Source organism: Lissotriton vulgaris, chromosome 5 (assembly GCF_964263255.1).
Source record: "Lissotriton vulgaris chromosome 5, aLisVul1.2, whole genome shotgun sequence".
Classification (NCBI taxonomy): domain Eukaryota; kingdom Metazoa; phylum Chordata; class Amphibia; order Caudata; family Salamandridae; genus Lissotriton; species Lissotriton vulgaris.
In genome coordinates, this window is record NC_141693.1 from 1,227,169,388 (window position 1) to 1,227,184,116 (window position 14,729).

The 14,729-nt window shown below is 44.7% G+C and overlaps 1 protein-coding gene across 1 annotated transcript in view; it reads left to right on the plus strand.

Moving 5' to 3' along the window:
• Positions 1-14,729, plus strand: part of ARHGEF40 (Rho guanine nucleotide exchange factor 40) — a 312,707-nt gene that overhangs the window by 211,675 nt on the left and 86,303 nt on the right. The window contains exon 15 of the mRNA XM_086923058.1: positions 9,282-9,531. Coding sequence (XP_086779184.1) covers positions 9,282-9,531 — 250 coding nt within the window. The remainder of the gene's footprint in view (positions 1-9,281; positions 9,532-14,729) is intronic.

The window sequence follows — 14,729 nt, forward strand, 5'->3', positions numbered from 1 at the left end:
TAGAGGAGGTTGGAGCCGGGCGATCAGTTTCCTTAAAATGAGACATTGTGATGGCTGATATCAGTTGGGAGCAGTTTGCAGAAATACAGTGATGGATGGTTGTTAAGGTGAACATGCCGTGACGTCGAGCAGGTTGTGCTCAGAGCTAAGAGTGAGGCATGGAGATGATGACAGGGAACCAGCAGACATTTTAAGTAAAGCCCGGTTTTTTTTTTTGTCTGGTTTTAGGAATAAGGGTGGGGGTGTAGCGTGCCAGTTGAGGATGCAAGACTGCAGAAAGAAGAAACATCATTTGCATGTGAAGAGAGCAGTGCAGTAGGTACTTTGATCGGTGCTACAGTAAGGCAAATAATCGGTCCTCTGTTAGGTCGCCGCTAGGACCCAGCTTCAGCAAGGAGCGTGGAAACGGCAAGGAATGGCTGGATGCAAACTTTAAACGGAGATGCTGCAAATGCTGGAGCGAAAGTTACTGATGCTCCCTCAAGTGCGGCTCAGTATTAATGGGGTCAATTCAGGATCTCTGGTTGTGACCGGGAGCAAGATGGGGGGTCAGACAGTGGAAGTGCAGTGCCTGCATTCCTGAGGGTGGAGATCCGGACACAGGGGCGAGGCGGCTCCCTGGACACATTCAATGAAGGTTTGTAAGCAAGGGGCTGCTGGTTAGACTTTCAGAAGCAGCCCTTTCTTATATGGTGGGGGGTGAAGGTGGGACTGCAGCTTTCTGTTGTGCAACGTGAAGACCCTCTAGGGGAAGCACAGCCTATTATTGTCTTCCTTGGTCACACTTTGTTTGACTGCTGGCAAGGAAATATGGAACTGGGGCACGTTAGACCTGTGATAGGTCTGTTTAGAGGGGGCTCAGCCTGTCATTTGAGAATCACCATCACATTTGCCAGGGGACTTGACATGCAATTCATCCAGCCTGTACCATGGGCGAGCTGGGCCCACGTTTGGGCCCTGCTCTTCAGAGGTGCACAGGAGCCGCCGGCATCACTCTCCCACCAACATGGCTCCAAGTAAAAGTCTAATTTTAAAGAACAGTGGTTCGAGGTAGGCCTTATGAGGTCCTTAGAGGAAAAAGGAGCGAGTATTTAATAAGTCGCTAGGGAGCAGTGGTAGTAGGTAAAGGTAAGAGTTTTTTTTAATTTTTACTCTTTTCTCTTAACGATATACATAAATATATATACACTGTATTGCAGGTGCTCAAGTGAATAGTACGGTGCAGGACGTGACATAAGTGATCAAAGTGAACGGACTATCACACAACAACAAGGATAAAAACACACAACAATTATATACAATAGAACAAGTGAAATTCCTTGGGTAGGTCGACGGCGTTTCGATCTATATTGTTTTAGATCTTCATCAGGACAGTTGAGCCTCCTGAAACTTGCCGGTGGGTAGGGCAAGGATAGTCATTCGTACAATACAGCTGGTTGGATGTCGCTGCTTTCCAAAGAATATTGAAGTTATCGGATTTGGGTCTTCCAATGAGGAATTCAAGTAGCGCTTGTTCACTTCTATGTAGGCAAGGGTCCTACTTGAAAGAAAATTAATTGAGTTAAAACACAATCAGTGTGGGTTCCAAAAGCGCATTCGTCCCTATGGTAGAAATTGGCGCCTGAAAACAATCAGTGTGGGTTCCAAAAGCGCATTCGTCGCTATGGTAGAAATTGGCGCTGAATCGTTGTAGGTCTGTGTGGCAGGAAAAGGGGGTCCGAGTACCTCTTTCGCAGCAGCTCACAACTGAGTGAGCGTCCCTGACTCCATTAATAGCGTGTTGACGTTATTGCGCGCGCAGGCACGGAAGCGTGTCTGGGGGCTTTATTATTAAAAAAAACTCTTACCTTTACCTACTACCACTGCTCCCTCGCGACTTATTAAATACTCGCTCCTTTTTCCTCTAAGGACCTCATAAGGCCTACCTCGAACCACTGTTCTTTAAAATTATCATTCTACCCCAGGTTCTACTGTATGGGGTTCCCTTGTGTATAACAAACCAAGTAAAAGTCTAGCAAACACTGTTCTGAAGTCTGTGCTTTTACTTTCACCCCCCCTAATTTCCCATTGCCCCTCCCATTTACCCAGTTCACTGACAAAGATGTCAAGTGTTTGAGGGCACCTCATTTTGAATCGGCCAGGTAACTTTCTGAGCAATGACCAGCTCCAAAACACAGTCACGTTCCCACAGCGCCCCCTGTGGATGTTCCGCTGATGTCAACAATTTACCTCATGTCTGCAGATTTGTGTTAAGACAAAGGAGAACTGGAGGGAAACTGAAGGAAAACTGAAAAGCAGCTGGTACCTTCAAAAACTCAGACCTGGATACCCCACCCAGGTACCATCTGTAGGCGTTCACCCATCACCTCTACATGATTATCTGTACAGTAAAAAGCAGCACAGAAGGCTCCACAGACCCGTCCTCTGGAAGCTCCATGTGAGGCTCAAGTGCCCTAGTGAAAGTCTAACTGCATCCTAATAATCATTAACCAACCCTTGCAGGATGCATCAAAAGTATGTATTTATTTATTTTTATTTATTTGTATAACGCCAGGAGTATTTTTTTATATAAAAACAACAAGGGCACCCATACGAGTCAGCACAGGAACTCGGGGAACATATTTTATAGATCAACAGTGATCCCTTGCATAGGAAATATACGAACAAAAAATAAATATAGACACAATGGAAACTATATTCAGTTATGCCTTGTCCAGCCGGACAGAGGTCCAATTTTTACTATAAAAATGGATTCACACACAGATACCTTCAACAATTAATCGAAGTAGGGCACAAGCCTGTACCCATACGTATACAAATTGGCATGGTGAAGGGTTTAGTCAAAGGACAGAACATGGTTTTTAGACAGAAGCTGCAGATTTCTGTAAGTAAAACAGTAACAGAAATTCAATTGACACCATTACGAGCATATCATATGAGGTACATATTCACAGTATATGGTGTTTAGAAAAGTGGACGGCGTTTCGATCCCATTATAAAATCAGAGGGATCATCATCAGGACAAAATAATGCCTAAATAGTACAAGCCATAATAGCCTAAAGGGAGGAAAAGGGGAGAAATATTCTAAGTATACATTAGAAGATCTGGCAGAGGTGGAGAAATCACATAATAGTTGTGATGGTGACTTTGATTTGAGCCGGTTAAAATTGTGATAGTGCCAGTGAAGAGGACTTGGACTACGGGGGTTACTTGGTAATAAGGTACCTAGAAGGTCAAAACAGTGGCTACAGTAAGAGTATTGCATAGCCTCAAAGTCGTAGTGCAGTTCATCAATAAAGTGAAACTAGGAATCGACGTGCCTGCCAAGTATCGACGATTTAGAAGTGAACAATAAACGAATAGTGGATTTACAAGTGACTAAGCCGCGATATGGGCAATCGATAATGCGCACAATGCGATTGCTTGCCAAGGGGTACCGTGCAAGCGGTATAGACCAGGTGAAAAATATGGGATGGTAGGGTGAAAATAAAAATAAAGGTAAAAATAAAAATAAACATCGACGTACCTCCCGAGTATCAGCGATTTAAACGTGAACAATAAAAAAATTGTGGATTTACAAGTGACTAAGCCGCGATGTGGGCAATCAATCCCGCGCACAGTGCGGGTGCTTACCAAGAGGTACCGTCCAAGCGGTTTAAGCCAGGTGAAAATAAGGGAAGATAGAATGACAGGGCAATCTAAAATAGAGGAAAAACGATTAATGCTTAAAATCCCGCGTGCAAGGTGCAGCAAGGTCGGACTAGTTTTTTATCTTACCCGTACTTGGGAAAACTTGCGATCACAAACCGGCAGGGTACTCGGTTATGTGTAGGAATAACACAAAGGTAGGGTCAAAATAGGACCGTTATACTGTGTGGGGGAGACAAGGATAGTAAACTTTGTGTACAGGCTTGCATGGCTAATAACAGGCATAAACGATGGTGGATCTTACCCGTGATGCGGGAGACATGGAGTAGCGCGCCAGCGGATTGCTCGGTCGCGTTAGGCGGGGAAGGTGAGCCTAAATGAAACCGGGGAAGCCGGATCAGTATAGCAAGCAGTAATAGGGAACTCATAAGAGCGGTATGAAACCGCAGAATGCGCTTACCGTGTCAGTGGGCTGTAATGTCTTCCCTGGCAGTTGCAATGGCTTACCACCGGAGGGAGAGATATAAAGGGCTCGTGGTTGGTAGGGAAGGAATCACATGCAACGATAAAAATAGGTGTAGGACAACATGGCGGCCATATTGGGTGAGTGACAACATGCACCAGGATTTACCAAGTAAAGAAGATGAGAAAGGGGAAAAACAGTGGATTACCGTTCAAAGCACAAACAACTGAGTTGCAGTAATGACATTAGTTCTGAGTTAAAAGTACATTAAATTAGTCCAACCCTCCTGTAGATTGAGCCCCGAGTTCAGACTGTCGGTTCTCAGGATCCATTTGAGCTCCTCTTTGTTTAATATTTAAGATAGATCTCCACCTCTTGGGGGCAGGATCACTTGGCTGATCACAGTCCATCTTATCTCATTCTCAGTGTGTCCTTTTTCAATAAAATGTTCCACAAGAGGGGCATTGCTGGTTTTACATCTGATTCTGCTCCGATGTTGCGAATTCCTTAGTTTGATTTTTTTTTTGGTCTGTCCCACGTAGATCATATCACATGGGCACAGAATTGCATAGACCAAATTACAGCTATTACAGTTTGTAAAGGTTTTAAGTACATTTCTCGTTTCCTTGAAAACAAAGTCTTTACCTTCAATGCAATAGTCACACACCACACAACAGCCACATTTAGAGTGTCCCCTCAAAGGCGGAAGCAACCATAGGTCATTAAGGGTGGTATTAGCTGTTTTTGGGAGGGGAAGAGCGGCCCTCACCAAGTGGTCTTTTAGGTTTTTGCTTCTCTTGAAAGCAAACATAGGAGTCTCTAGATCTAGATTCCCTGAGTTGAGAATATGCCAGTTCTTTTTGATACTCTTGCGGATTTTGTTTGACACGGGAGAAAAGGTAGTAACACAGACCAGTTTTTCAGATGACTTTTTTGCTCTAGGTTCTAGTAAGGTCTCCCGTGGACAGTACCACGCCCTTTCCATGGCATTTTTTACTAGGCGGCGTGGGTAGCCCCTAAATCTAAGTTTGCTGGCAAGTATGTTGGCATCTGTGAAATAGTCTGTTTTCAGAAAACAGTTTCTCCTCAACCTCAAAAATTGGGAGTAAGGTAGGCTGTCTTTCAAGGCTCTGGGATGGCAGCTACTGTAGCTTAAGAGAGTATTTCTCTCAGTTGGTTTTCGAAATAGAGAGGTAAAAAGCAGGCCGTCCTTATGTTGAATACACAAGTCAAAGAAGGGGATACTAGTTTTGCTGTGAGTCAGAGTGAAAGTTAGACCATTGCAGTTGTTATTCAACCAGTGTAGGAATAGTGGAAGAGCTTTCACTGGTCCACCCCAGATCATGAAGACGTTGTCTATATAACGCTTCCACATATGTACCCCTTGATGGAATGGGTTGGTGGAGGGGAGGATAATGTCACACTCAAGCCAGTCCATGTATAAAATGGCCAGGGTAGGAGCAAAAATTGTGCCCATGGAAGTTCCTTTTACTTGTTGGAAGTATTCATTGTCAAACATAAAAAAGTTTCTGGTAAGGCAGATTTTCAGCAATTGAATAATGAACAGAGTAGGTACAGTGTGGGGCCGGGGTCTACTATTTAGAATTGTCTCCATGACAATTAACGAATCTCTTTGGGGAATGTTGGTATAAAGTGATTCAACGTCTAAGGTACACAGAGTTTCGCTAACCGGGTCAAAGGGGTGGTTCTCGGTGAGATTTATCATAAACATGCTATCCCTCACATAGCAGTTTGTGGTTGGCATAATGACATAATGACCAAGGGGTTCCAACACAGAACCACAACCAGAGACTATAGGTCGACCGGGGGGGTTATCAAGCCGTTTGTGAATCTTTGGAAGGGTATAGATAACCGGAGTTCTTGGATGGTTCACATTCAGGAAGTTCAGTTCGTGTTTAGTGAGGAAACCTGTTTCAAATGCCTCGGTGGTAATTTGTCTGATCAAACCAACCCTACCAGAGAGCTACAAGGCTTAATGTCTGCAGTAATGGTCTGTGTTGGAAACTTGTCGTGATAGTTCAGTTTTATAGCTGTCTATGTTTTGCAGCACAATCCCACCGCCCTTGTCAGCAGGCTTTATGATTAAATCACTGTTGTCACATAGTGACGAAATAGCCATTTTCTCATCGAGTGTAATGTTGTAAGGAATAAACGTGTGAGATTTGGCTAAACTTGTGGCTTTCTTAAGAATAACTTTTTCAAAAGTACTGACCTCTTTGGGGATCATATTGGACGTAGGAGAGAAAGAAGAGGGGGGTCGAAATGGGGTAAGGGCAGTTTTGGGTTGGGCTGGATTTTGGTCAAAAAAGGCATGCAATCTTATTTTTCTGAAGAAGCCCAAAAGTTCAGATTGGAGGTCAAGAAAGTTGGGGTAGGTAGTAGGTACAAACGCGAGTCCTTTACTAAGGATGGAAATCTCCTGTGAGGATAGGTTATGATCCGACAGTTTGAATAAAGGGATGGTCATGCCCACGGGATCAGGATTAGTTACCACTGATAGAACTTGTGTCTCGTTTGCCTCTCTCCTGGGGGTTGTGCCATCTTGCTTGTTGTTTTACCCGGCCCCTTTTGGGTGCCTCCCCTCCTCCTCTCGCAAAAAAATGGGGATTAGGGTTACGGTTAGCAGTGCTAGGGCCTTCACACGAGTCGGAGTTATCCGAGGAATCAGCAGAAGAGTCAGTAAAGCCCACAACCGTGTTCCTTCGTTTGAAACGTCCCCAGGGTCTAGGGTTCTGTGGGTTCTGACTAAAGTTGCGATTAGTATAGAAATCCTTTTGGAGGTAGGGGAATGTCCTTTCAGGGGTAAAGGATTTGATATCTTTTTTAACTTTCACAGATTTCTTGTTTTGTTCAATGCAATGGAATTCAGCTATATTTTTTTCAAGTTTCTCTAGCGATTTTTTGGCGTCAACAATGGTATCGTTCTCAGAGATCTGTTTCTCTACGTCTTTAATAATATCACCTAGTTTCTTAAGTTCTTCAGCGGCGGTTTCTATGCCCAGAACCAACCAATGTCGGGAGCAAGTGGTCCCAATATGACTGAAACCAGTAATATACCTCGGGAGTATCTCTGCGCTTCGGACGAGGAGCATAGATAGAATGCAACTACAGCCTGAATCAGCAGAAGAGAGTAGTCTTAAGCAGCTTCTTGAATTGTAAAGGATTAGGGCATTGACGTAGATGTAGGGGGAGCTCATTCCAGTAGCCCGGACCGATGTAGGAGAGGGCCTTTCCCCCTACCTATTGAAAAAGCTATGACTAAGTCTGTGGCAAAATACCAAACCTGTAGGTGTAAAAACTGTACTTCTCTAGCAGGAGACTGTAGTTACTCCCAGGTGCGCCTCTCCCACCATCTGGGAGGCGACCCTGGTACATCGTCCAATATAACACTTTTTAAATTTTTCAGTCTTTTTTTATATAGCTGTTTGTAAATTATGGGTTCTTTGTTATTTCCTATCCATATATCCAAGTGGGCTGATGGTCAGGAAAAAGGCAGTGCATTTCATTGGTTCAGCGTTCAAAAAAAGCGAGTGAGCATGAGGCAAAAACACTGCATAGATGTTATGAATGCAGTGTGGAAGCAGGCCATATATACAGTGCATAGTTACAGGGAGCAACGGAAAAGCACATATGCAGAGCAAGCTCGCAGGGTAGAGGTGCAAGACATAAAAGGAGCTCGTAGACACAGGGTAGTCAAGCAATGTTCATATCCGATGTATAAAAGCAGTGTATAGTTGCAAGACTTATGGCAGTGCATAGACGTGGAATGTGCAAGCATTGCACAGATAATGGCATAAAATCAGTGCACAGATGCAGTGCATATGTACAATGTATGAACACAGGCCATATGCACACCAACAATTACCTCCTAGAACCAAGTCAAGAGGAACTATATGGATAACAGTAGACATATAGAGGACATAAATGCAGTGCAAGGTCATAGCACATGCAGTGCATACATGGAGGAAATATAAGCCATGCAAAAAAAAAATGGCGTAAGTTCAGGGTGTAAAATCAAGCTGTTCAACCAAGGGCATTGGGTATGGTATGCTAATACGTTGATAGAAAATACATAAGTACAAGGTATACAACCAGTGCGTGGATACAGATTGCAGATACAAGATAAATAAAGGACATGAATTGAAATTTAAATGAATTTGTACTTGTAAAGCGCACTTATACCCCAACCGGGGTTTCCTGGCGCTGTACGCATACCGCTGTGGAACCCTTCGTGGCTTTTCCCTGTGAAATGTCCACTCCTGGGCACCCCCAAGGTGAAGCCAGGCATCCCAGCGCTGTTGGGGCCGTTGTAGAGATTAAGCAAGCTACTGCCCAGAGTTGCAGAGTGGGACCCATGATTAGAATAGGCACGAGCAATGCACAGATTTAGTTGATACAAGCAGTGCATATACACTCCAGGGCATATCACATAATAAGAATATAATACCAGGTCGTATACCTGCTATAGAAACTGTGCATTGATACAGGACATAAAAAGATGGAAAGATACAGCACTAAAAGTGGTACATAGATAAAGAGCAACACTACAATGCATAGATAATGGGCGTATGTGCTGCATGAAGACATACTGCATAAAAGCGTTGAAGGCATATGGAGCATAAAAACAGGGTGTAGGCGTGGTGTGTAAAATCAGTGCATAGCAAAAGAGAATAAAAGCAACGAACGTCTGTAGACAAATACAGTACATGGAATGGAGATATAAACGCTGTGCCTCGTTGCAAGTCAAGAAACCAGTGCCGAGGTACATTATGTAAATTGCAGTGAATTGATAAAGAATATGAAAGCTGTGCAGTGCTTTAAGGCATAGAAGTGGCGCATAGCCACAGCATCCATGCATTGTGTAGACATGACACACAATCCTTGTACAGATACAGTGCATACAATAGTGAGATATACAAACTGTCCAGAGACAAGGCATACAAACAGTGCATAGATACATGGGATAGAAGCAATGCACAGGTATAGGGCAGGGCGTAAAAGCACTGTAGTGTAATGCTAGAAGCGCAGGGGGAGTTGGAAGTGAGTATACTTGTCGCCCTTTATGCATGCTCTCACATCTCCTCGCACCACCTCCCCTTGCTTCGCTCGCCCTCACCCTAAACTGCATCTGTCACCCCTTCTCTTCAGGAACCTGCAGCGACTCATGAGTGAGGCCATTGGCTGCGAGCAGGACTACGTGGCATCCTTGAGCCTCCTCCTGGAGATACTTCCGCTAGAGCTGGAGCGGCGCGAGCTGCCCCTCGAGCAGCGACAAGAATGGGGCGCCCTCTGGGGCAACGTGGAGAAGCTGCATGCGTTCCACAGCGGGTACTTCCTGCAGGAGCTGGAGGGCTGCCAGTCCCACCCCCTGCGGGTGGCCACGTGCTTCATTCGATATGTGAGTATCACCACATTGTTCAAGAATGTTCCACTACCTCCTGAGTTGGGAATCTGGGATATTCTCTACCTTGTCAATTCCGGGTTGCACTGCACTGCAGTACACATGCAGCCCCTAGAGAAAATAGTCCTCCCTTTCGGTGTGCGGATTGTCACCTACGCGGACGATACCCAACTTGTGGTCTCTCTGGACCACAAGGAGGGTTCGTCTAACACCCTGGGCCCGTGTCTGGAGGCTGTTGCTGAGTGGATGCAACTCTCCCACCTTAAACTCAACAGGGAGAAGACCGAGATTATGTTACTAGGTAACCCCCCTCCTACCTCTCTGTCTTTGAATTGGCCTTCGCGTCTCGGTGCTCCTCCTCCCCCAAAGGACCAGATAAAGAGCTTAGGAATCTGGTTGGATAGTGCACTGGATTTCTCGGTTCAAGCCATTAAAACAGCCTCTGTATGCATGGGGCTAATGAAAATGCTCAGGAAAGTGCTCCCCTTACTTCCATTCCAGGCGAGAAGGGTCATGGTACAGGCCCTGATACTCTCTCGGCTGGATTATGGAAACGTTCTATATCTAGGGGCTCCGGCAACAGTGACAAAAAAACTTCAAGTCACCCAAAACTGTGCCGCGCGCTTACTGTTTAATATCCCTCGATGGCAGTCAGCGAGAACCGCCCTAAAAGAGCTTCATTGGCTCCCAGTGGCTGCCAGAACTTTGTTCAAGGCCATGTGCATTTTGCACAAATCTTTTCATCATACTGGCCCGGCTGTGCTGCAACCCCTAGTACTGCCTTATGTGCCGCCTAGAACTCTTCGTTCGGCTTCTTTGCATCTGGCAACCACGGCAAAAATCAAGAAAGCACGTTGGGGCGGCCGCTCATTCACTTGCTCAGCGGCGAAGGCATGGAATTCCCTGCCTTTACACCTTAGACAAAACGACAACCTGATGTCATTCAGGAGAGACCTAAAAACCTATCTGTTCTCAAAAGCGTACTAGTTCTCCCTGCAGCCGCCCACAGTAATCAGTCACTAGCGCTACGAGGCCTCCGGGTAGTCAGCGCTATATAAATGGAATTTTTCATTTCATTTCATTTCACTGCAGTACACTGTATCATTATAAGTGCTGTATATTGTGAGTTTCACCCTACTAGCAAAGACGTTTTATGGCATGGGCAAAGTGAGCTCTGGCCTAGGGCCCCAGCCTTGCAGCCCCCCTTCCCCCAGAGCCCGCTGTGTTCTGCAGAAATCTTGCCCTGATGACCTTGAGTTATTCTCAAAACAATTATTTTAAATGCCATTTTCCTTTATTTTTAATGTGGGTGATGGGTGAGTCAATGTGGGCCATTTTAAGAGAAATGCTGTGTTTATGTTTCATGTAACATCCATAAAATCGCCTTTTTAGATCAAAACAAGGTCTCACATACGTATGAGAAATGGGAGGGTATCAAGGAGATTATTTTCAGTAATATTAGAGCGCTGCTGCTGTGTTAAATATTGAAAACACAAGTCACTATCCCTAAATATTAGATGTAAAAACATGTGGACGAGTGTGACCTGGCGAAAAAGGACCTCAAAATGTTGAAATTGGATCATAAATGCAAAGCTGTTTTGAACAGGGGCCCCCAAAATCCGTTTGGCCCCCAACCCCCCCCCCCCCCCCCGAAATCTTTCAGATGTTCCTGCCTACTAGAGGGTAATCTGTCCATGTATCTTGTGCTGTTTGAGCATCTTAGGTATGAGTAACATTGGTCTGTCGTACCAGTGTTAGTATTTCGAGAATATTCCGTGCATTGGGAGCAGCACTGAAGCATTGTACTCCAAGTTTCTTCCTAATGTTCTCTGTGTTGTCACTGTCGCGCCGTACACCGCACAGTGTCTCCTCATTGTCTTTACTGTGTGAATTCTCCAGACTTTACCATTGGTTTAAATACGTCCTTCCTAATTGTGCTGGGTTAATATATTGTCAATACTCTACTGTATAGATGGTTTGTGATTATTCTGGTTAGTATTGTCCATTGTTCCGTAAAGTCCCAGTCCACCCCAGTGCTCAAAACAACATACTTTAAATTTGAATATATCTTTGCCTCTGGCTTTTGGGAGGGTAGTGCACTATGCCGTCTGGCTATGCTTGGTTGGAGTGTGCTTTATAATGTAGCATCCGAGAAAAGAGAATTCGTGGTGTAAAAATATACTTATAACCACAATGCCAAGAGCTGTGTGGATTGTAAATGTCACCAGATTCCCGAGATACAGGACCATAATATAGGTTACTCAGTTTGTATATTAAATGCTTATTTTCAGTATGTTTTGTTCAAACAGGGAAATGTGCCATCAGACCTTTTGAAACAAAAACAGGTCTGTGTTGAAGGCTTCAATATATTAAACTTCTTATTTCTCAAATATGTCTGACTTTAATGTGCTTCTGTTGCATGCGTTAGCACCTTGGACCCAGCCCTATTGGCATTGATAATGCTCTTTTATTCTGTGAACAATGCCTTTCCTCAGATCCATGTTGTCTTCAAGAAAATACATTTTCAACTTTCTCCTAAAATAAACCCCCCCTCCTCTCTCAAAGTAATCACCAGTTAGCGCTCACTCGAGCATTGATAAGGTTAGCGCTCACTCGAGCATTGATGAGGGCACTCCATACTACTGTTAACTAGTCTGCAAGATAGTCTGTAAGAGCGCAAAGCAGGCAGTAGGAATGTGCCTACTCTTACACACATGCAGCCATATCATGCCACCCTACAGTGAGCTCCATTGCCCTACATAGACTCAAGAAAAAAACTGAACACCCTCTTCATCAAGCATAAAAGATACTTAGGTAAATATACTGACTACCTCGATTAGTTCTCTCAACATTATGTACCAGGCAGGTAACGGTTGACATTTTCATAGCTGATCCGACAACGTACATTCAAGAGGCCGAAACATGTCAGAAGATCCTTAAGAGTGAAAGGGCCCAAAACCCTGAAATTCCATCAGCCTTCGGTGGCAAGGTAAAGGGCGCAGCCTTCAGTTCAGCAAACCTTTGAAAAACAAAGCTTGTCATCTGATGTGCAACTAGAAACATCTGCACCTCTGGGAGCAATTTAAGACTAGCCGAACCTTCACTCACATTAAGCTGGACTTCAACTTGCCTAATACAGTTGTTTTCAATGTTCCATCAGTCGATAGTGACAGGGGTTTACGTGCTAGTGCTTGTCAGGCCCCATTCGAGGTTCGAGGAGGCCACTGTACAGAACACTACTGGGGCCTCAGTCTTATTTGTCAGTGATGTTCTGTGTCTGTTCTATGACTCTACACACTAGCATAGAACACACTTTCTACACCTGACTCACAGAGAAGCGAGGAAGAGCAGTCAAAGGCTCTCAGGGAGTTAGTGTGAGGGGAACTCAGTCAGAAAGGCACAATAATTCACATCCTGCCCAGTGCTTATCTTAAAGTAAAAAGAAAACGTATTTACAATTCACAGAACAGAATGCTACACAAGTAGATGGGGTACAACCACTAGGCTAACAATCATGCCCATGGGTTCTTAGCTAAGTACTACACCCTCCCTGGTTCCCTTCTCCCACTCTACAGCGTCTCCCAATGTCTTTGGTTTTTCCTCCATGATTCATTCTTAGACAAGATTAGACACAGTTTCTTCTGGGTGACCCACATACTAGGAACATGCTTGCAGAGCCAGGCAGTGCACTTTTAATCTCTAAGCATGCAGACTTCCAGGCACTAGGCAGATACACAGTTTCTCCAGTAAATTTCCCAGTCTTCAAGTGAAGCCCCCTCGCCTCTAGGAGGCTCCCTATCACGTAGACACCAGTCTGGGACACACAGCAGCTCTTCAAGCACACTGTAGAACACTCCCATTTTTGATCAAAAAGAACCCGGAACTTGAACAAAGTGTGTCCCCCTTTTATACTCCTTTTCCAGATGGGGATGTAGATATCCTCTATAAGACCTTGAATCCTGTTTGAAGTGGTTCCCTTTCATACCTCATTTTATGTGCTAGGTGATGGCTCTCACAGCAGGAGTAACCAAAACAAGGGTGCAGTGTTTGAAAGTTCCACAAGTGGCTGTCATCAGCCTTCCTGAAGTAGGACCAAGAACAGACACATCTGCTGACTATCCTCTACTATCCACCAAATGGCAGTGCACAGGAAACTCTAATCCTCAACCCATTGCAGAAATGTCTTCAAAGAATTTCAGAGAGTAGCCCAGTCTCTGTTCTCCCTCACGCCTGTGTCTGGATCTCCACCCTCCAGTTTCAGGAGTGCAGGCAACACACTTCCACTGTCTGGAGAAGCTATACTCTCTCCCCATCCTGTGCCCGTCTGAACCAGGGGTCACCCAATACATTGCACACAGTCTCATTGTCATGTACGTGCCACACACAAGGAACACTAGCACATGCGTAATGCCAGTGCGAGGGCCTGGATGTCACTTGGAAGCTAAACTTTTACACGAGTTGGGCTGGTAGGCTGAACTTCTCTCAGGCACAGAAAAAAGATCTGTCCAAAACTATTTATTTGCAAAAATCAGTACTCTGTCACCATCGCTTTACATGATTAACCCAGGACGTGGACAGTTGCTCCATACTGACAAAAGAGGGCATCCTTGGTGCACACTTTCAGGTCACAGGACCATCTCTGGACCTTGGCCTAGGTGGCAGTGCACATGCTGGAATCGCATGTTGCTTGGCCCAGTATAAAGTCAGGATGCCAGTTTTTCATGCAAAAAATATACACATAACTTACACATATATACACTAGTGAACAAGCGGCTGTGGCTGCGAAACGCGTCTTGACAGAAAAGGAATAAAAGAAACTTGACGCACATACCTTGGGTCCGTGTCCAGATTGCGGCAAGCGGCGCGAATCAGCGAGTCTGCGTGAGTCGTGTTTTGGAATTTTGCACATATTCACATATGTACTTATACACATATACACATATGCCGGGTCTGGTGGCTCAGTGGACTAATGTGTCTACTGCAGGGGCCTGTGTTCGACCTTATGGTCACAGGTTAAAATCCCGGAAGGTCCACTCAGCCTTTCATCCATCTGAGGTCGATACAATTAGTACCATTGAGTTGGTTAACAACAAACATCTGTTATTCAGTGGCAAGATACACGTAGTGGTGAACGTGCGCTTTATAAATACACGTTATGTTATGTTGTTATGTTATAAGACATAAACATAATACAC